The following is a 21,281-nucleotide window of genomic DNA, read 5'->3' on the forward strand; positions in this document are numbered from 1 at the left end:
GGAGAGTACTGGAGTGGGTTGCCATTTCCTTCTCTGGGGATCTTCCAGACTCAGGGATCAAACCTCAGTCTCCTGCTTTGCAGGCAGTTTCTTTACCATGTGAGCTACCAGGGAAGCGCAAAGGCAAGCTCACATCCAATCTCTTTGCTTTTGGTTAGAGTGACGGCCTCTTAGGTCTAGAGCCTGGTATCTCATGTTGATCTGAAGCTCTGTTGGACTCAATGCTTTCAAATTCCTTTTTGGAGGGGAGTGTGGTTGGAGATCCCCAGGGGCTTAGAGAGAGAACAGGGTTACAGACCAGGTCAGCCATGCTTGTTGTAATGATCCCAGAGTAGATGTTGGTATTCAGACTGACTAGAGTGCTTCCCCGCTGTGGCCATGGAAGGTTCTGGAAGAACTCACTGTAGCCATCTTCACCCCGGATGCAGGCAACTCCAGAGACAACATTCTAATGTCCAGCTGTCATGTGGCAGCTTGACGGCAGCTGGGTGTGTGTCAGGGCCCTGAACTGTGTGCCCTTCTGGGCCGGGATGGAGGAGAAAAGGAGCTTTAGACGTGGACGCTCTGCCCCGAGCATGTGGTCTCCCAGGAGGAGCAAGGGAGCGTCCAGGACTGTCCGAGGCGGGGCCTCTGGTAGGGGGCGGGTGCCCCCCCCCCCGTCTTCGGGCACCCCAGGGCTCCCATGTTGTGTCCGAGCCAAGGCCCCTGCCAGCCATCTGTCTGTGAGCTGCAAGGCAGGAGACGCGGCCTGCAGGGTGACAGCCCTGCCTGGTGGCGACAGACAGTCCCCAGGCTCTGGGAGGGAGTGGAGGGGGCGGCATCCTGGGGCCTCTGGTTCTCGTCATGTGCCGACAGTCTCACCCTGCAGCTGGCCTGTGGGAGAACTAATGAGGTGGAGAAAATCCATGGGAAATGATTGATGAAGACAAATCGTGGACATTTTCAAGGGAACCTGGCTGTCCAAAGCCTCCAGGGGATTTTGGATATAAGCGCCGCGTCCACTTGATTGACCGAGAGGCTTGTGTAGAGAGTTAGGAGACCTTAAAGTGGGTCTCACTACTGACCTTCAGTCTTACTATTTCAGCTCCGTGAGCCTTTTTTCTGTATTCCCCTTCTTTTATATCTTCTTGAAATGTCTTTAAATGATAAAAGGAACATAACGTTATAGAAAGGGGGAAAAGCTCTTCAGTCTCATCGCCCAACTGCTTTAATTGGTGTGAATTCTAGTTTTTCTGTTACTTGCATGTTTTTTGCCACTGTATATTTTTCCTTTTTAAATTTTGTTTATTTATTTGGCGGCACCAAACGTTAGTAGCGACATATGAACTCTTAGATGCAGCTCCTTGACTAAGGATCCAAACGGGCCCCCCTGCACTGGGAAACTGGAGTCTCAGCTATTGGAGCACCGGGGACGCCCCACAGACGGCATGTTTCTACTGCTTCTATCACAGAGCCCCGTATCGTTTCCTAAGCTGTTACAGCGTTTATCATCTTTTAAGGAAAATTTCTTGGCCTTGCGACCAGGCATTGTAAGATTTTAGTTTGCCAACCCGGGATTGAACCCACACCCCCTGCATTGGAAGTGGGGAGTCTTAACCACTGGACCGCCAGGGAAGTCTGGATTTATCATTTTTACTAACTGCCTAAAAGTCTGCTGCATTTATGTTCTTTAATTTACTGACCTGTCCCTTTTTTTTGAGCATTAGAATGATCAATATCTTTTCTCCCTCATATTTTAAATCATGTTATTAAAAGAGTTCCTGAGAAGTCACACTGATGGATCCACCCCATTATTGGGAGCAGAGGGTCCAGGGCAATTTGCTTGGCTTCATCATTCCATTTAATTAGACAGGTGATTTTTATTTATTTATTTTTTTTTTTAGTACCTTTTCTGTGTAAGGCTTTCTATCTGTATTATCTATTGCAGGTCCCGGCTGACGTTTCCAGAATATGTGGCAAGACTGTAAACCTCACCAATGACAACAACTTCGGGTAAAAGGCCAGGGTGAATCTGTGAATTCTCAGTGACATAGTATTTTTAAATATTCGTAGTAGTAGAAGTCTGTCTCACCATGAAAATGACTGTAACATCCATCCCTCTTGCTTGCAGGATGTATTAGACGAGGATTGGGAGTGTGGGTTGTTTGTTATTGGTTCCGCATGGAAAGTGCTCGAAACATTTTTGTTTGCTCCAGTATTCTGACCTGTCTCCCCATAGTCTCACTGACAATAATCATTTTCATGGTTGAGCCAGAAAGCTGTGACTCTAACCCAACAGCCTGGGAGGATTAGGGACTCACAACGGTGTGTGGAACGCGGCGGAAAGGGGGCCGATGGGAGAGGTGGATTCCAGCTCCTTGTCTCGGTCTCTGAGGCCATCTGTGAAGTGAGAGGCGGGGGCCAGAGGCTCTCAGAGGTTCTTTCTGGCACTGAATGTTGTGGTGTGGCCTCACGTGTGACCTGATAGCTTCCCTGGTGGTACAGCGGTAAAGAATCTGCCTGCAATGCAGGAGACCTGGGTTTGATCCCTCAGTCAGGAAGATCCCCTGGAGAAGGAAATGACAACCCACTCCAGTATTCTTGCCTGGGAAATCCCATGCACAGAGGAGCCTGGCGGGCTACAGTTGCAAAAGTCAGACACGACTTAGGACTAAACAACAACAAAACAAAAAAACAGTTCACCCAGTAGAAGTCCAAGAATGGAAACTGAATTAGGAAACCTCCCTCTTAGGTTGAGGCAGTAGCCATTGGCAGAGAGGCAATTTAGTCCCTTCCTCTCCCCTCCCTTTCTTGCCTTCCTTCTTTCCTTCCTGCCTCCCTCCCTGCCCTTCCTGCTCCCCTCTTCCTTCCTTCCTTCTTGCTTGTCCCATTCCCCTGGGGTTATGCTCACAGGAGGAAAACACCATCCTTTCTGGATAGGTTCACCCAGCCCTACCCTTGTCTCTATCACCAGCCCTCCGCAATCTACAGCAAATCCACACGAGATGAGTTTGGTTTCTATTCCCACTGGAGAGAGGAATAAAGCTTCTTGGAATCCTGGCTCCCTTCCCAGTCCCTGGGCCCTCTTAGGATCCTGAATGATTGTACCAGGCATATTAAAATGCCCCCGCATTCCACATTAAGTAGCCCCACCTCACACCCACCATAAAATAATCAAAAAGTTTGTAAAAATAATTTTGCTTTTGAAGTGATTTGGCTAGAAGCTTATTTAATTTCTGACTGACTGTGATTTCTTGGCCATTGTTGTGCCTACTTAAGGATTCTCTTGAAGGGAGTAAAGCTAAGCCTCAGATTGTTGTTCGAATGTAATTAAATTTTTATGAATACCAAAGTCAATAATTAACAAGGTTTTATAGACATTTCGTTAAGCACTTATTAATAATCTGCAGGGTTTTTTTGGGGGGGGGTTGGGGGGAGCCAAAACCCAGTATGTTTTTTTCAATTTGTAACCATTTCATAGACCCCTGGAAAAAGAGGAAATCCTGGGTGCTGGTACACTGGTTTCCTTCCTTCTTTCTTTTTTTTAATTAAAGAAAGCAGCATTCTTTTTCTTAGATTACGTGTCTGTGTATTTGGCTGTACCAGGCCTTAGTTTCGGCACACAGGATCTCTAGTTGTGGCATGCAGACTCTTAGTTGTGGCACGTCGGATCTAATCTGGAAAGTTCCCTTTCCAGAGATCGAACCCGGGTCCTCTGCATTGGGAGCACGGAGTTATAGCCGCTGGACCACTGGGGAATTCCCACAAGCCTTCACTTACAACACACATTCAAGGTAGTGCCTGCGACGTCGGGCCTGGCAGCATCGTGAGGGCACAGCTGTTCTCCGCCTTCTTCGCTGGTGTGTATCCAGTCCTCAGAAGTGCCTGTCGAGGAGCAGGAGTGCAGCAGACATTCGCTGAGTGACCGAATGAACCAGCAGGCTGCTCTGTGATCCATACAGCTCTAGAAGAACAGGCTCAAAGCAGAATTTACTTGTTCAGCGATTCACCCTTAATAAACCAAAATTCAGTTCCATAGAATTCCTTGTGAGATGCCGGGAGAGTTGTTTAAAGCCAATGTGGAAAAGATGGAAAACAGATTTATGCCAGTTATCATCTCAGAGACGGGGTTGATTTCATATTTAATCAGTGGTGCTTTTTATGTAGTAATTTTTTATGTAGTAATTCCATATCATATTAAAGCTAGCAATTGAGCAGGCTCGGGTTTGCATTTTAAATATCTCTCCCGATACCGGAAACTTCTCTCCCAGTAATAGGTTTGTATAAAATCCGTAGAACCTATACTTCTCTTTTTCTTCTTTTGAAATGTTATTGTCTTTTAAAAAATTTATTTGTTTTTAAATTGAAGTACAGTTGACTTGCAATGTTGTCAGTTTTAGATGTATAGCAAAGTGGTTGTTACACATATATATAAATCTATTCTTTTTCATATTCTTTTCCATTATAGGTTATTACAAGATATTGAGTATCGTCCCCTATGCGATACAATAGACTCTTGTTGATTATATATTTTACAGATAGTAGTGTGTACATGTTAAACCCAAACTCCTGATTTATTCCTCCCCTCCCCTTTCCCCTTTGGTAGCCATAGGTTTGTTTTCTGGGTCTGTGAGTCTACTTCTGTTTTGTAAATGAGTTCACCTGGACCATTTTTTAAGATTCCACGTATTTTTTATTGTTTGGTTGCTCAGTCTTTTGTAACCCCATGGACTGTAGCCCGCCAGGCTCCTCTGTCCATGGGATTTCCCAGGCAAGAGTACTGGAGCGGGTTGCGATTCACTTCTCCAGGGGATCTTCCCGACCCAGGGATCAAACCCGCATCTCCTGCATTGCACCCTTATCACTGAGCCACCAGGGAAGCCCTTCCACATAGAGGCAAACCAGATACTTGCCTTTCTCTGTTTGACTTAGTTCACCTAGTATGATAATCTTTAAGTCCATTCATGTTCCTGCAGTTGGCATTATTTCACTCTTTTTATAGCTAAGCAATAGTCCATTGTGGAGACGGCAATGGCACCCCACTCCAGTACTCTTGCCTGGAAAATCCCGTGGATAGAGGAGCCTGGTAGGCTGTAGTCCATGGGGTCGCTAGGAGTCGGACACCACTGACGAGACTTAGCAGCAGCAGCAGCAGCAGCAGCAGTCCGTTGTGTGTCTATACCACACCTTCTCTATCCATTCATCTGTTGACAGACACTTAGAGAATCTGTGTCTTTATACCCTCCCTCCAGCCTCGCTGCTGCAGGCTCAGAATCGATCATCTGAACAAAGATGAGAAAGGTGTCACGCTTGCTTACTCAGTTCCCCAACAAGCCCTCGAGGGCAGCTCTTCCCAGTACCAGGTTCAGAAAAGTGGCATCAGGTCGCTCTTGGCTCCTTTGGATGGTTTTTAGATAAAAGGCGGGTTGGAATTTCCTCTTTGTCAGCTGATCAGTCATACTGGAGAGCAGGTGTCAGGAACAACCAGGCCTGTTCCACCTGCCAGGGACTCATTGCCAAAGCCATCTCAGGCATTTCTACTTAGGAAGCCCTGTCATGTCACAGCAGAGAAGGCAATGGCACCCCGCTCCAGTGCTCTTGTCTGGAAAAATCCCATGGACGGAGGAGCCTGATGGGCTGCAGTCCATGGGGTCGCTAAGAGTCGGACACGGCTGAGCGACTTCATTTTCACTTTTCACTTTCATGCATTGGAGAAGGAAATGACAACCCATTCCAGTGTTCTTGCCTGGAGAATCCCAGGGACCGGGGAGCCTGGTGGGCTGCCATCTATGGGGTCGCACAGAGTTGGACACGACTGAAGTGACTTAGCAGCAGCAGTAGCAGTGATGTCACAGTGTCCTGACATCAGAACCTTAAATAATCAGAACCCAGAAGAGTTGAGGGAATTGAGCACCTAGGAGGTTTGATGGTAGGTATAATTTTTTAATTCTTTTTTTTTTCAATTAAATTAAAAAAAAATTTTTTTTCCCACCATGCAATGGAACATGTGGGATCTTAATTCCCTGACCAGGGATCGAATCTTCCCTCCTAACATGCGTTGGAAGTGCAGAGTTTTAACCGGTGGGCCACCAGAGGAGTCCCTGTAGGCGTGTCTTTGCAGTGACTGGAATGTAAAGATTGGCTGGGCGGTTGGTTCTTGTCTTTCCTGCATTTTAGGGGGAATCAAATGCTAACTACTGCCTTAACTGAAGCTGGATGCTTCTTGAAGGCCTCATTAAATTTTAAAGAATGGGTTTTATCATCACTCCGTACTAAGAAGATTTATTTTATGGGATTACGCTGGGGCGTCTCAATCTCGGCACTGTTGCTGTTCTGGGTCAGATAATTCTCTGTTGTGGGGTTGTCCTGGGTGCTGGTGGATGGGTAGGAGCATCTCTGGTCTCTGCCTGCTGGTTCCCTCCCATCTGCTCACGTCCCCCCCGGGGGGCAAAACTGCCCTTGGGATGCTGTCGACTTATGATGAGAGCAGCCGGGACCGTGTGATCTGGTACACAAACGCTGTTTTCTCATAATGATGCCAGAAGCTCAGCCTTTCTGTACACCGGTGCTAAATTGAATCTCAGAGACAGAGTTCTTGGGTGAAATTGAAAAGAATAGCTTCATTGCTTTGCCAGGCAAAGAGGGCCACGGCAGGGCAAGACCCTCAGGCCTGTGTGTCCCCACTTGGAGAAGACAGTGAGAAGTTGTATAGTAATGGTTCAAAGAGGACGTGGCCAGCTGGTGGACATTCCTCTGATGGGTTGGTGGTGAGGTCAGTGGGGGTCTGCACCATCAGTATCATCAGCCTTTAGGTTCCAGCTGGTCTGGGGTCTGCATGCTGGTGGGCAGCATTCCACTGTTAATCGTTAACTTCTCCCACCTGGAGGGGTTTCAGTATCTGCAGAACAGCTCAACAATATTGTGATGTGTATCCATTGATAGGGAAACAGTTCTCCCTGGCCTCGCATCCCCTCCCTTCCCTGATTAGCAACTGCTTCAATCTGCCCATTGGAACTCAGGGAAGGTCATGGAGGCTGAATGAAGGCTGTTTTCTGTAAGATATGGGGGACACAGAAAGGCCTTGAGCACAGGAGTGCCCCACAAGGCCCTGCTTGGTATCAGTAACTCTCAGGAAGGTCTTTAATGTGTAAAATGTAGCCAATGAATAACACTTTTGTATCTGGACAACTTATCCAATATTCAGTAAATACTGAACAGCTACTACATGCCTTGCACTGGAGACACAGCCGTGCAGACGCCCGACAAGGTCCTGCTCTCAGAAGCTCATCTTTCGGGGGGCTGAATAAATAAGAATGCCTGAGAGTGAGAAGCGCCATGAGATGATGCAGAAGGGCTTGGAAGCGCTGTATCACAGAGGGCATTGAAGGAAGGCCTCTTTGTGGGGGTGACACTTGAACTGAGACCCACATGACAGGAGGGAGCCAGCCGGGTGAAGACCTGAAGACAGGTGCTCCAGGTGGAGGCTCCAGGCGGTGTGCTCAAGGAAACAGCATGTGCAAAGGCCCTGAGGCAGGAGGAAATAAGTGCACTGTTCCCGGAGAAGGCAGAGCAGCCTGCTGAAGCAGAGTGAGGGAGGGGTACAGGTGGGTCAAAGGTGAGCAGACTCTGGTCACGTAGGGCTTCCTAGGTGGAGGGAGGCAGCTAGAGTTTCACTCCAAGGGCACAAGGAGCCCTCTGAGGGCTGGACTTCTGTCTCTAAAAAATTACTTAGACTCTTCTTTGGAGGATGGTCTGGGACCTGATGACTCAGCGGTTAAAGAATTTACCTGGAGTGCAGGAGACACAGGAGATGTGGGTTTGATCCTTGGTCAGGAAGATCCCCTGGAGGAGGCAGTGGTAACCCACTCCGATATTCTTGTCTGGAAAGTCCCATAGACGGAGGAGCCTGGCGGGCTACTGTCCATGGGGTCACAAAGAGTTGGGCAGGACTGAGCCGCTGACACTAACATTTGCTTCATCGGGGAGATGAAGTCCATGGTCAGGGCAAGATGATGAGCCAGAGCTATTATTTTGGGCAAAATGGATGAATTCTGGATATATGAGTGGGGTATACTTAGGAAATCCCCTAAAAGAGCGACCGATAAAAACCCCTGATATTTCAATAGCATTCTTTGAGCAGCCTATTACTTTCACTTCCTTAATCCCTTCCGCATATCAGCGCCAGTTCAATCGAGTTTACCATCCACACTTTGAAAGAACCAGCGCCCCAGGCTCAGGGGCTTATCTTAGTCCTCCTGACATGTCAGTGGTCAGACTTCAGGAAAGGGAAAGAAACAAGAGCCCAGAGGGGCTGAGCGAGCCCGCCCTACGTGTCTGTAGCTGATCTCCATGTGCTGGGACCCAGCAGAGCAAGCAAAGGCTCATAAAATACATGTGTATATATATAATATGTAATGTATGTATATAAGTGAGAGTGTTAGGTGCTCAGTCATGTCTGACCCTTTGTGACCCCATGGACTGCACCCTGCCAGGCTCCTCTGTCCATGGGATTCTCCAGGCAAGAATACTGGAGTGGGTTGCCCTGCCCTCCTCCAGGGGATCTTCCCCACCCAGGGACTGAACCCAGGTCTCTAACATTGCAGGCAGATTCTTTACCATCTGAGCCACCAGAGAAGCCCCATAGTATATATAATATAATATAAATGAATGAAAGGGTGGAGCTTGAGGACAATGACCCTCCAGTCTGCCGGGGGTGGGGGCCCGGCTGGGTGGTGGGTACTTTGTTCCCTCTACAGTCGCTTGTCGGGAGCACAGAATGATTGATTATTCACAGACCTGGGATGGGAAGGTGGGTACTGAGACCCAGAGGAATATGGGATTTATCCATGGAAACCCACGTGCTGTATGGGGCTTCCTCCTGACTCCAGAGCCTAGGCTGCAGTACCTTGTAAGGGAAACAGAGAGGGAAGGAGGGAGCAGGGAGGGAGGAAGAGAGAGAGAGATGCATCCATCTCCCTTCCTTCCTGTGTGCACCAGGAGAAGGCCATGTGAGTACACAGTGAGAAGGCAGCTGTCTGCACACCAGCAAGAGAGCCCTCACCAGGCACAAATCTGCACTTGATCTTGAGCTGGTCTTGGGCTTGCAGCCTCCAGAAGTGTAAGACGATAGATGTCCAGTGTTTAAGCAACCCAGCCTGGTGTTTTCTTATGGCGGCTTGAGCTGAGATAGCTGGCCTGGCTCTGCTCTGTGTCTAAGAATCTCCTGAGGGCAGAGACCACCTACAGTCACCATGCTGTCTTCCCTTCTTCTTGGAAGGGAAGGATATGGTGCGGTCACCAGTGTCCACGACTGACTTCTCTGGTCAAGAGAGGGATGCTCCTATCTGATCCTCTGGTCTGTGGCCACAGTGATTATGGGCAGTGTTTCTGGGTACCCTCTGGAAGGGTCATCAGATACAATACCCGACGCCCAGTTACACCTGAATTTCGGATAAGCAACAAATGTGAAATACGCTTTTAGCAGAAATATGTCCCAGATAACAGTGAGTTGCTTGGAGAAGGAACACACAGGATATGTGCTGTGTGTTCAGCCACTAAGTCATGTCCGACTCTTTGTGAGCTCATGAACTGCAGCTAGCCAGGCTTCTCTCAAAAATTATTTGTTGTTTACCTAACATTCAAGTTTAACTGGATATCCAGTTATCCAGTTAAACTTGACTGGATATTTTTGACTAAACCTAGCAACCCCACCCTATGGTCCTTTCCTAGAAGGCCAGGAGAGCAAAGCACTGGTTCTCGATGAAGGGCTCTAGGATCAGAGCACCAACCCGACTAGTTCAGAACAGAAAACCTCTGCAGAGGCTTCCAGAACCAGAAGCTCAGAGGGTGCCAGCATTCTGCATTTTGATGTCTCTGGGGGTGGTTCCATTGGATGCTGTAATTTGAGGACCATTGATCTAAAGAATGACGCTGATGGTGGAGACTGCAGGTCGCATGCTCTGTTGCTCACCCGGGACGCCACCAGAATGCAGCAACCTAACTGACATCAGGCCCGTTGCAGGGCCTTGTTTCCCTGGGTTTCTGTGGCTTCCCGGAAGGTTGTCCAGGGTTGTGCAGCTCTCAGTTCTACCCGCCCCAGTGTCTTCCCGAGCCCGCAGAGGCTGTGAACCAGAAAATTGATTCTCCTGCCGGATCTGCCAGTTTCAGCGGGTGGGGCGGAGCTTGGTGGCCGGGGACACGTGTGCCTGGAGGGAAGCAGGAAGTGACTCCGGAGTGGAGCCCGGAGAACCAGCAGCGGCTGCGGGGCTGATGGAAGTGGAGAGGGGGCTTGAGAGGGCACCGAAGTGAGTCAGCTCTTCTCGCCTTCGGTGCCTTTGGCGGGGCTGGAGGCCTGGGGTCTGGGGCCACCAGGAGCCGAGCGCGGGGCCTGGAAGGGCAGCCACATGCAGTTTGGAAGGAGGTGTCCCTGGGAGAGGAGGGGGTCGGAGGAGAAGCAGGGTGGCCTGGGCAGGTGGCAGAGGAGGGGGAGGGGTGCCAGGAGCACGCCCCCTGCCCCTCTCCAGGGCAAGCTGGCGGGTGTTGTCCTTCTGTTGGCAGTGGTCCCCCAAGAACCTTTTCATTCAGCACTTCCCAGTGGGCGTGTGGAGGGGGTACCCCCAGGAGCAGACCTGGTTGCAGGTCCAGCTGCCCCAAGTCCCCTCCGCCAGGCTCTGAGGCTCAGCAGGACCCTTGAACTTGACTGGGAATCTGGTTAAGGTGCGGCGGGCCCAAGGAGGTGCCTTTCTCATCAACCCCTGGTTCGGCAGGTCCTCGGACCACACTTTGAGTAGCCAGGTATTGGAGACCAGTTTCCACAGTCACAGACGCCCAGACCTGAATCACTTTGCTCAGTTCCAGTCTTGGAGTCAGGGCAGGCATGCTGGTCTCGTGAAGTGCTCTTTACACCTGTGCAGCTTTTCCATCAGCCTCTTGAAGCTGACTCTTGGAAGTGGGGTAACAGGTTTAAAAGGGAGAGAAAAGACAGAAATCTCCTATCCACCAGGAGCCCTGCGCTGCTGTGTGTGGGGAGGTGCTGGCATCTTTCAAGCTGGAGCAGGCAGAGAATCAGCTTCCCTCCCACAGAGGGGCCCAGGCTTATGATTTAATATCAGCTCCTGGGAAGTCTGAGCCCCGCTGCACAAGTGGCTTTTGAGCCACCCTGGCTGACCTTCCGTGTTGCCAAGGCACTTCTCTGTCCTGCCTACTGGAGAAAACTTTCTGCTCTCGGGTCTGCGTGGCAGTGGCCCTGCCGATCCCTCACGGGGCAGGAGAGCTCACTTTCTAAGCTCTGGGTCTTGTAGAAGATCTTCCAGTTTTAGATCCGTGCTTTCCATCCTGATGTCCATTCCCCGTGGAACGCTGTGCGATGCTACATGCGTGCGTGCTCCCTGGCTCAGTCGTGTCTGACTCTTTGCGACTCCATGGACTGTAGCCCGCCAAGCTCCTCTGTCCATGGGATTTCCCTGGCAAGAACACCGCAGTGAGTTGCCATTTCCTTCTCCAGGGGATCTTCCTGCATTGATGGCAGATTCTTTACCGCAGAGCCACCTGGGAAGCTCCCATAAAATATTAATTCTGATTCTGCAAGTCTGGGACGGTACTTGAGATTCTGCATTTCTAACTTAGCTCCTAAGGGGGCCCAGCGCTGCTGGTTCTGGGACCACCCTTAGAGTAGTGAGGGTTTTCTTTTAATGTTTATTTATCTTGGGTGCACCAGGGTCTTAGTGGCAGCACGTGGGATCCTCGATCTTCGTTGAAGCGGTGTGCGGGACCTTTAGTTGCCATATGAGAATTCTTAGTTGCTGCGTGTGGGATCTAATTCCCTGACCAGGGATTGAACCTGGGTTGCCTGCATTGGGAGTGCAGAGTCTTAGCCACTGGACCGGCAGGGAGGTCCCTGAATTGTGAGGATTTAAAACAGCAAGGAAGAAGCTTCTCTGAGGAGCACTGGGCTGGCTTCCCCAACGATGAATCCACGGTGGCCTTGGCCTTCTCTGTGTGTCTCTTTTTCGTACATCTCAGTGTGCCCGGGCGTAAATAGAGTCTTAGAACAGTGTTTTCGCCTCCCACCAGCCCCCAGGAACACCCACAACCTTCCTTGTTTGCCAGCCCACAGAACCCACATTGACTTTGGCTGTTTGGTGAATGTAAATGGTTTCCTCTTTTCTGTAGTTGCTAAAAGGCGCATTCAACGCTGAAAAACAAAGTTGTTTTTTTGTTGTTGTTATGACCCGTCTTGGATGATAAGTACAGAGAGGATGCTAGCTGTGTGCCATTCTTTGTAAATCCTCTTTGAAAACTGTATCCACAAGGATCAGTGTAATGATCCAAATGTCTTAGTTTAGAAGCACAGACGATTCTCTTTAGGATGCCTTAACAAGATGCCATAAGTAAAGAGGTGGGTTTTTTCTTAATGGTGTTTTTTTCTTTATTTGCTGCAGTCATCCTCCTGAACTCCACTTAGACTATGGAGACCCAGGCTGAGTCCAGAGATTCTGTTTCGTGCTGAGGTTTCTTGGTACCTTGGCTGAGCCTGGGCGCACCTGGGCTCACCTGGGTTTACCTGTGTTCATCCTGACTTACAGCTTCCTAGATCTGAATCCTGCTGGTTTGCTGACCCCCTTGGCATAAGAGGGCCCATCTACCCTCTGCCCGGGTTTCCTTCCAGGGTCAGAGCAGAATCGACAGCTTTTGGTCTGCAAGTTCAGGGTTGCTGGCTCCTCACAGACCACTAGGGCCTGGCAGGGCTGAGCCAGCTGGGGTCGTGTCCAGCCCTGTGAGTGCTAGAGGATCGGGGGAGCTGAATGAGCCCTTTGAGATGAGGCCTTGAGCCCCGGTGTTTATTGTACCAACTACACACAGAGCTTTTCAACAAGTGGGTCTCTCCCTTGTAACTTTCCACAGGTGAGGTGACTCCCTATCATTTCAGAGCTAGAATTTAGAACATGTGCGAGTCTAGAGGAGGTCTGCCGAGCAGAACCACGAGGGAATGGTACTTCCCTTTCCTTCCTTGGTGGGCAGTGGTGTAACTTCAGCCTTGGGAGCAAAAGTACTCAGTGGGGGGGGGGGCGGGGGGCTTCCCAGGTGGCTCAGTGGGTAGAGAATCTGCCTGCAATGCAGGGAACTCAGGAGACGTTGGTTCCGTCCCTGAGTGGGGGTGGGTGGCGGGGTGGAAGATCCCTTGGAGGAGGGCATGGCAACCTGCTCCAGTATTCTTGACTGGAGAATCCCATGGACAGAGGAGCCTGGCGGGCTACAGTCCACGGGGTTGCAAAGAGTCGGACGCAACTGAAGTGACTGAGCACACGCGCACATGCTCAGTGGACTGGGGGAAATGACACTTGGGTTTCGTTTCTGTGTCTTTGCTTATTCAAGATAAGCCCGCCCTTTTCAATTCAGCACATATGTTTTGGGGTGCCAGAAAACCCTATTTTATGGGGGTATCAAATGTGAAAAAGCATCATTCCTATTTTTCAACAATGAATGATATAAAAGATGAAGGAGGCAAGCCCACACAAAGAAAGCAGTGAAGACGTGCCCTGGGACCGGAGTAGAGGGGAATCAGGGAACTGTGGCACGAAGTTGGCTTTATCAGAGGATGCTCTGGGTCTGATGGCTGGAGGCTGGGGAGGAAACTGGATAAAGAGAGACTTGGAGCAGGACCATTGGGACTTGTGAAAGGTGCCGCAAATAACAGGGCTGAGCTGGAATACAGTGCCCTTTCAGGGTGCAGTGGTTGAAGAGCTGTTGGGTGAGTTGACGGTCAGCTGATGGAGTGAATCCTTGGCGGCCACGGGGGCTGCCATGAGAACTGCTCTGGAGAGCTGCTGAAAGTTCGATCAGGCTTCCTTGGTAGCTCAAATGGTAAAGAATCTGCCAGCAGTGCAGGAGATGCGGGTTCGATCCTTGGGTGAGAAAGAGCCCCTGGAGAAGGGAATGGCTACCCTCTCCAGTGTTCTTGCCTGGGAAATCCTAGGGACAGAGGAGCCTGGCGGGCTGCAGTCTGTGGAATCTCAAACAGTTGGATGTGACTGAGCGACCAACACTTTCTTTGGGTGGAAGAGCTTCAGGAGGGCATCTGAGCTGGTCAACCTGTGCTCGGAGGAGACTAGACTGATGATGGATGATAGGCAAGGCTCAGGTGAAACAGGTGGAACATGCCCAAAGGCTGCAGCCAGATGTCCCAGACTCTCTCCCCCAGGCTAAGGCATCTGCATTCTTTGCACATCTTTAGAACTGTTTCCCAGTGCTGTCCCTTCCCTCCTGTCGTCTCCTCCCCCGGTGTCTCCCTGGTTGTCTCCTTTCAGAGCTGGATGGTTTCTGATAGCTGGGGTCAGCCTGGGTGAAGCCACCCAGGCCACCCAGGCTAGCCTGGGCCGGGTCAGTGACAGGTGTGCCGGCGGATCCCGTGGAGGACGTGCGGGCCCCTTAGCGCGTGCGCGTCCCAGGGAGGGACCATGGGCGCTGACCCTCTCTGCTCCTCTGCACACAGCCGTATCCAGCATGCTCCACGGCCACAGCCCCGTGTCCCAGGCCCTGCTGGGCACCTTCTTCACCTGGGGGTTGACAGCGGCCGGGGCGGCCCTCGTGTTCGTCTTCTCTAGCGGACAGGTGAGTTGCCTCGCTTTGGTTTTGGGGGTTCGCGGGGGGGCCTTTTGTAGTGAACTCTGCCCCTTTCCTTCCCTCGCCCCCACCCCCAGCCCCCTGCCTGGGAGCTCATGGGCCCTCTGCGTCTCCCTTCCCGATGCCCAGTGTTTTGGCCATTAGGAGCCCCCGCCTGATTTCTCTCTGCTGCCCAGGTTCTCGGGCCTGGAGCAGGTGGCAATGTGTGTGAGGTTTGACCCCCTCGCCCTGTGCCGTGAGGGGCAGAAAAGACCCTGGAAAAAGCTAGGTGGCCGGCTCTGTCCCCTTCAGCCCATTTCTAAGCTCTTCCTTTCCTCCCTCGTCCCCTTTGGGATGAACACACACAGACCTGCCCCCCGCCCCCCAGGCCCCTGAAAACCCCACCCCACCCCGTGCACCCCTACATCTCCCAGAACCCCCCTCCATGCACCCTCCCGCCCCTCCCCAGCCCACGCCCACCTCCTGTGCCTGGAGGCCCTGCCTCTCCTCCAGCCCAGGCTGCCCAAGTCCACGGCGTCCTGATGAATGCAGAGTCCCTGCACCCGCCGTGCTCGGGGCGCAGGCAGGGCAGCTGTGGCGAGTGGGCACGCGCTGGAGGAGCGAGGCAGACCCGCCGAGAGGCCTGGGAAGCCGGCCGGCCGGGGTCCTCTCGTGTCAGGACCTGTACAGCAGCGCTGATGTCGCCGGGAACTGGGCTGGGAGCCTGCAGAGACTGGTCCGGGTCCCAGGCTGCTGTCAGCAGGCGACCCAGCGCCCCGCCAGTCTCCCGACAGCTGTGCCAGGTCACCGAGGGTCCTGTCCTTGAGCCCTTCTGGGGTACAGCAGCCTGTGTTTCCATCTTGCCCAGTTTCAGTTGCGTTTAGAAGCAGAGATCTAAGTCAGAAGAGCTGGGTTCTGGCCGGCCGGCTGGCCGCAGAGACCTGAGTGGAAGTCCACAGGTCCCGAGTGAGCCCGGTCGGTGCTGTGGAGGCCGCTCGGAAGGGAGAAGCCATCGCAGAGGTGCCCCCTCCCCTGGGAGCTGAGAGCCCCTAATCTGTCTCCCGTTAGTGTTGCCCCCAGGTCAGTAGGAGGAACGGCTGAGACACTTCTCTGTGCAGAGGCGTGTCGGGGGTCCCCACGACCACTCACAGATGCCGTGATTCACTAGACGGGCTCGTGGGACTCGGCACATGGCTGAGCCACGTCATCGTCGCTAAGGTCTATCACAGCGAAAGGACACAACAGCTACGTCAGGGTCTGGGGAGATCTGTGCACAGATTTGGGGTCTGACGCGCCCTTCCTCCTATGAGGAGGCACAGAGCGCGCTCCTTCCCCAGCAGTGACAACGTGGTAACACGTGGACGATGTGTCTGCCCAGGGACGCCCAGTACAGGCTCGGTCCTCAAGGTCTTTACTGGGGGCTGGCCACAGAGGCAGCTGAGCCACCAACCCAAATTCCAGACTCTCAGAAGGAAAGCAGCTGTCCTGGATAAATCACCTGGTTTGTGAAATGGGCACAGGGACCCACCCTTATCGGTCAGGGATGGGGGAGCAGTCCCAGTGCCAGCTTCCCAGGAGCCAGCTAAGGACCAGCCTTGGGAGCAGGCTCAGCTGGGCTACGTGAGCCCTCTCTGCACAGGAGCCATGCCAGAGAGGTGGGAAGGGCCAGACATGAGGGGATAAAGCCAGCTGTGGTCGGGAGTGCCCAGAGGCAAGCACTTCTCCTCCTGCCCCGGCAAACCTCAGTTTTCACCCAGCTGATATAGGGGCTTCAGTGAGGGTTCCTGGGGATGATGGACACTCAGCCATCTCCACTGCTATCAACAGCAGCTTAAGTTCACTCGAAATTCTTTTTTTTTTTTTTTAATATTTGTTTATTTGGCAGCAGTGGGTCTTAGTTGAGGCACGTGGGATCTAGTTCCCTGACCAGGGGTCAAACCCAGGCCCCCTGCCTTGGGAGCACAGAGTCCTAGCCACTGGACCACCAGGAAAGTCCCCCAAATTCATTTTCTTGATTGAAAAAAAATCATATTGTAATTGTAGGGAACTCAAAAAATGTGGAGAAGCCGAAAGAAATAATAAAAAACGTTCCCAATCTCACTTTTCTGAAAGGAAAACTGAAATATTTCTTCAAGTTTATTTGGCTGTATTTGAGTATACAAATACAGACATATCTGTTTTCTTTATATAATGAGGATCAAATTATGAATTTTTATAATGAGCATTTTTCACTGGATGTCATAGGCATCCCTCCCTAACCCTAAATGGTTTTTTGATTATTTTGATTAGTTACTTAGATAGCTGTAGAACATCCTGCCATAAAAATGCAGTGCAGTTTATTTAGCCAGTCCCCAACAGCTGGACAGTTAGTTTATGACTGAACAATAGCAACTGTGTCCATGTGGCCAGAGATTATATAACTTAGGCCCCTCCTTAAAAAGAAAATCTTTTTATTGAAAAACACAACGCATATAGAAAAATGCACATTTTATGGACTTCCCTGATGGTCCAGTGGTTAAGAATCCACCTGCCAATGCAGGGAACACGGGTTCGATCCCCGGTGTGGGAAGATCAACTAAGCCCATGCACCTCAAGTACTGAGCCTGAGATCCGGAGCCCTCGAGCCGCGATAAGAGAAGCCACTGCGATGAGGAGCCGGGGCACCACAGCTGGGGAGCAGCCCTCACTTGTCACGGCTAGACCCAGCACACCCCAAAATACAGAAATAATTTAAAGAAAGGAAAATGCATTTTCTAAGTGTACAGCTTGATGACTTTTCACCAGTGTCCATGGAAATAGCGCCCAGATCAAGTACTAGAATAGGATCCCCCCAACCCCTGACAGGCAATGCCAAAGAATGCTCAAACTACTGCACAATTGCACTCATCTCACACTCTAGTAAAGTAATGCTCAAAATTCTCCAAGCCAGGCTTCAATGATATGTGAACCATGAACTTCCAGATGTTCAAGCTGGTTTTAGAAAAGGCAGAGGAACCAGAGATCAAATTGCCACCATCTGCTGGATCATCGAAAAAGCAAGAGAGTTCCAGAAAAACATCTATTTCTGCTTTATTGACTATGCCAAGGCCTTTGTGTGGATCACAATAAACTGGAAAATTCTTCAAGAGATGGGAATACCAGACCACTTGACCTGCCTCTTGAGAAACCTGTATGCAAGTCAGGAAGCAACAGTTAGTACTGGACATGGAACAACAGACTGGTTTCAAACAGGGAAAGGAATTTGTCAAGGCTGTATATTGTCACCCTGCTTATTTAACTTATATGCAGAGTACATCATGAGAAACGCTGGGCTGGAAGAAGCATAAGCTGCAATCAAGATTGCTGGGAGAAATATCAATAACCTCAGATATGCAGGAGGAAAAGGGGACGACAGAGGATGAGATGGCTGGATGGCATCACGGACTCGACGGACGTGGGTTTGGTGAACTCCAGGAGTTGGTGATGGACAGGGAGGCCTGGCGTGCTGCAATTCATGGGGTCGCAAAGAGTCAGACACGACTGAGTGACTGAACCGAACTGAACTGATGGAGATAACAGCACCCTTATGGCAGAAAGTGAAGAAGAACTAAAGAGCCTCTTGATAAAAGTGAAAAGCGGAGAGTGAAAAAGTTGGCTTAAAACTCAACATTCAGAAAACTAAGATCATGGCATCCGGTCCCATCACTTCATGGCAAATAGATGGGGAAACAGTGGAAACAGTGTCAGACTTTATTTTTTTTTTGGCTCCAAAATCACTGCAGATGGTGACTGCAGCCATGAAATTAAAAGACTCTTAATCCTTGGAAGGAAAGTCATGACCAACCTAGACAGCATATTCAAAAGCAGAAGCATTACTTTGCCAACAAAGGTCCGTCTAGTCAAAGCTATGGTTTCCAGTGGTCATGTATGGATGTGAGTTGGACTATAAAGAAAGCTGAGCACCGAAGAATTGATGCTTTTGAACTGTGGTGTTGGAGAAAACTCTTGAGAGTCCCTTGGACTGCAAGGAGATCCAACCAGTCCATCCTAAAGGAAATCAGTCCTGGGTGTTCATTGGAAGAACTGATATTGAAGCTGAAACTCCAATACTTTGGCCACCTGATGTGAAGAGCTGACTCATTGTCAGACCCTGATGAAGACCCATATGAAGACCCATGTAAAGACCCTGATGCTGGGAAAGATTGAAGGCAGGAGGAGAAGGGGACAACAGAGGATGAGATGGTTGGATGGCATCACCGACTCGATGGAGACAGGGAGGCCTGGCGTGCTGCAGTCCATGAGGTCACAAAGAGTTAGACACGACTGAGCGACTGAACTAAACTGAGCTGAACTGAACCCCTGCCCTCCCCTGCAGCAATCCTTTCAGGGTCCCTTGCAATCCCTACCCCAGTCCCCTACTGCATTCCAAGGGCAGCCCCTCTCCTGGTCTCCAACAGCAGAGTTTCGTTTTCTCTGTTTTGTAGAGTGTATTGTATAGTGTATGCTCTTCTATGTCTGGCTGATTTCACCCTATTTATTGCTCAGTTGGTAAAGAATCCGCCTGCAATGCAGGAGACCATGGTTCAATTCCTGGGTCGGGAAGATCTGCTGGAGAAGGTATAGGCAACCCACTCCAGTATTCTTGGGCTTCCCTTGCGGCTCAGCTAGTAAAGAATCTGCCTGCAATGCGGGAGACCTGGCTTTGATCCCTGGGCTGGGAAGATCCCCTGGAGAAGGCAAATGCTACCCACTCCAGTATTCTGACCTGGAGAATTCCATGGACTACAGTCCATGGGGTCACAAAGAGTTGGACACGACTGAGTGACTTGCACTTTCACCGTTTTTGCATTTCCTGAATGCCCCTGCCTGACTGTGAGCTCCAGTCACGTGTGTATGCGTGTTCTCCTTTCTGCATGGTGTTCTCTGTGTGTATACATCTTCGTGACCTATCCATTCTGCCTCTGTGGACCTCTGGGTAGTTTTGAGTTTCAGCTCTCACAAGTAGTGCCATAAAAAGCATTTTTGCCCACAAGTCCGCTGAATCCAAGTATGTGTTTCTGTTGGTAATTACGCATGGCCCTCACTGCTGAGTCATGGGGCATGCTGATGAAGTTTCACTTTGAGCGGATGCTGCCAGCTTTCCAAAGTGGCTGGACCAGCTTGTATGCCCACCTGCAGTGCGGGAGGATTTTGGTTGGTCCACATGCTCCTTGTCAGTACTTGTCAATTTCCAACTTTATACCAGCTCCTTAGTGAAGTCGCTCAGTCGTGTCCGACTCTTTGTGACCCCTACCAGGCTTCTCAGTCCGTGGGGTTTTCCAGGCAAGAGTACTGGAGTAGGTTTCCACTTCCTTCCCCAGGGGATATTCCCGACCCAGGGATCGAACCTGGGTCTCCCGCATTGTAGGCAGATGCTTTACCCTCTGAGCCACCAGGAAAGCCCATACCAGCTCCTTACTAAAGGTTTATAGCCGTGGTTCACAGGGAGCGCTGAGAAAGATGTAAAGCACGTGGACCAATGTGAGCCAAGGATTCTGCTAAATGAAGCCTCTCATTGGGTGTGCAATGCATGGACGGTTTAAAAAAAATTTTTCCCCCCTGACTCTTGGCTCATTTTATAAAGACGTGGGTCCAGGGTTCCAGATATATTTGCATGTCTTTATTCATGTGGCTTTCTTAGGCTTATGATTGCCTCCTATCCCATGAAACGTTTCTTAGAAACTGAAACATCTTTTTTTCATTTTCAGAGGCGGATCTTAGATGGAAGCCTTGGCTTTGCTGCAGGGGTAAGTCAGCACATGGTGGGAGGGATCTGAGTGGAGAATGTTTCTTCTGTTATTTCTCTGCCAAGGGGTATTTCCAGCCTCTGCCCTTGTGGCCACGTTCCCCCTTTGTAATCTCCAGTTGCCAATGGCTCCCTCTGATCGCTGACCCTGTTTGCATCCAGCAAAGGGAATGCCCCTGCCTTTCCTTAGACAGAGAAAGAGGCTTGTTGGCAGCCGTCTCAGGACTTGTAAATAAGTATTCCAAGTGAGGTATATATGTTTAGGGAGGGCTTAGCACAGAGCTCTGTTGGCACTAATCAAATATGTTCTTTACTCCTCCTTGTTACCCATAAGACCTTATATTATGGATATTTTCAAACACGTACAAAAGTGGAGAGAATCCCATAAGGTACCCCCAGCGTCCCCACAGCTCAGCTTCAATCATTAGTGACATTTGCTAAGCTCATTTAACATACCCCTCCTCCCCCAACCTCCCTCCGCCTAGTATACGTGGGAGGGAGACTGTTTTGTAAAAGCAAATCTCAGACATCATATAATTGTAAATTCAATGCACAACTCTAACTGAATGATGATTAAAAAAAAGAAAAACATAGTTGGCATGGTATTATCACACCTACCAAAATTAATATTTCCTTATTAGTATCCAATATTTGACTTCACAGACTTCCTCTGTTTTTCAAAGGTGTCTCCTAAAACTGTTTTGTTAGAATCACGATCCAAACAAGATTTTCATATTCAATTTGTTTCCTTTTTTTGGGGCATAGCTCAAGGTTTACTGGGTCTTAGTTCCCTGACCAGGGATGAAACCTGGGCCTTGGCAGTGACGGCATCAAGTCCTAACCACCGGACCACTGGGGAGCAGCCTTGAATTTGTTTCATACTGAGTATCTTCAGTCTCTTTTATTATTTAACAGTACTCTCCCCCACCCCACCATT

At 50.3% G+C, this 21,281-nt stretch overlaps 1 protein-coding gene across 7 annotated transcripts in view; it reads left to right on the forward strand.

The window, feature by feature from the left end:
* Positions 1 to 21,281, forward strand: part of SLC39A11 (solute carrier family 39 member 11) — a 372,698-nt gene that overhangs the window by 76,191 nt on the left and 275,226 nt on the right. For 3 of the 7 annotated variants that reach the window (XM_061392963.1, XM_061392958.1, XM_061392959.1), the window contains exons 2-4: positions 1,928 to 1,992; positions 14,471 to 14,589; positions 20,307 to 20,345. In XM_061392963.1, coding sequence (XP_061248947.1) covers positions 1,977 to 1,992; positions 14,471 to 14,589; positions 20,307 to 20,345 — 174 coding nt within the window. In that variant the 5' untranslated portion in view covers positions 1,928 to 1,976. Of the gene's footprint in view, positions 1 to 1,927; positions 1,993 to 5,850; positions 5,909 to 10,157; positions 10,284 to 14,470; positions 14,590 to 20,306; positions 20,346 to 21,281 lie in introns of those variants that run through there. The other 4 variants (XM_061392962.1, XM_061392960.1, XM_061392961.1 and 1 more) reach the window with 4 other exon arrangements.

The sequence above is a fragment of the Bos javanicus genome, chromosome 19 (genome assembly GCF_032452875.1).
Source record: "Bos javanicus breed banteng chromosome 19, ARS-OSU_banteng_1.0, whole genome shotgun sequence".
NCBI classification, from domain to species: domain Eukaryota; kingdom Metazoa; phylum Chordata; class Mammalia; order Artiodactyla; family Bovidae; genus Bos; species Bos javanicus.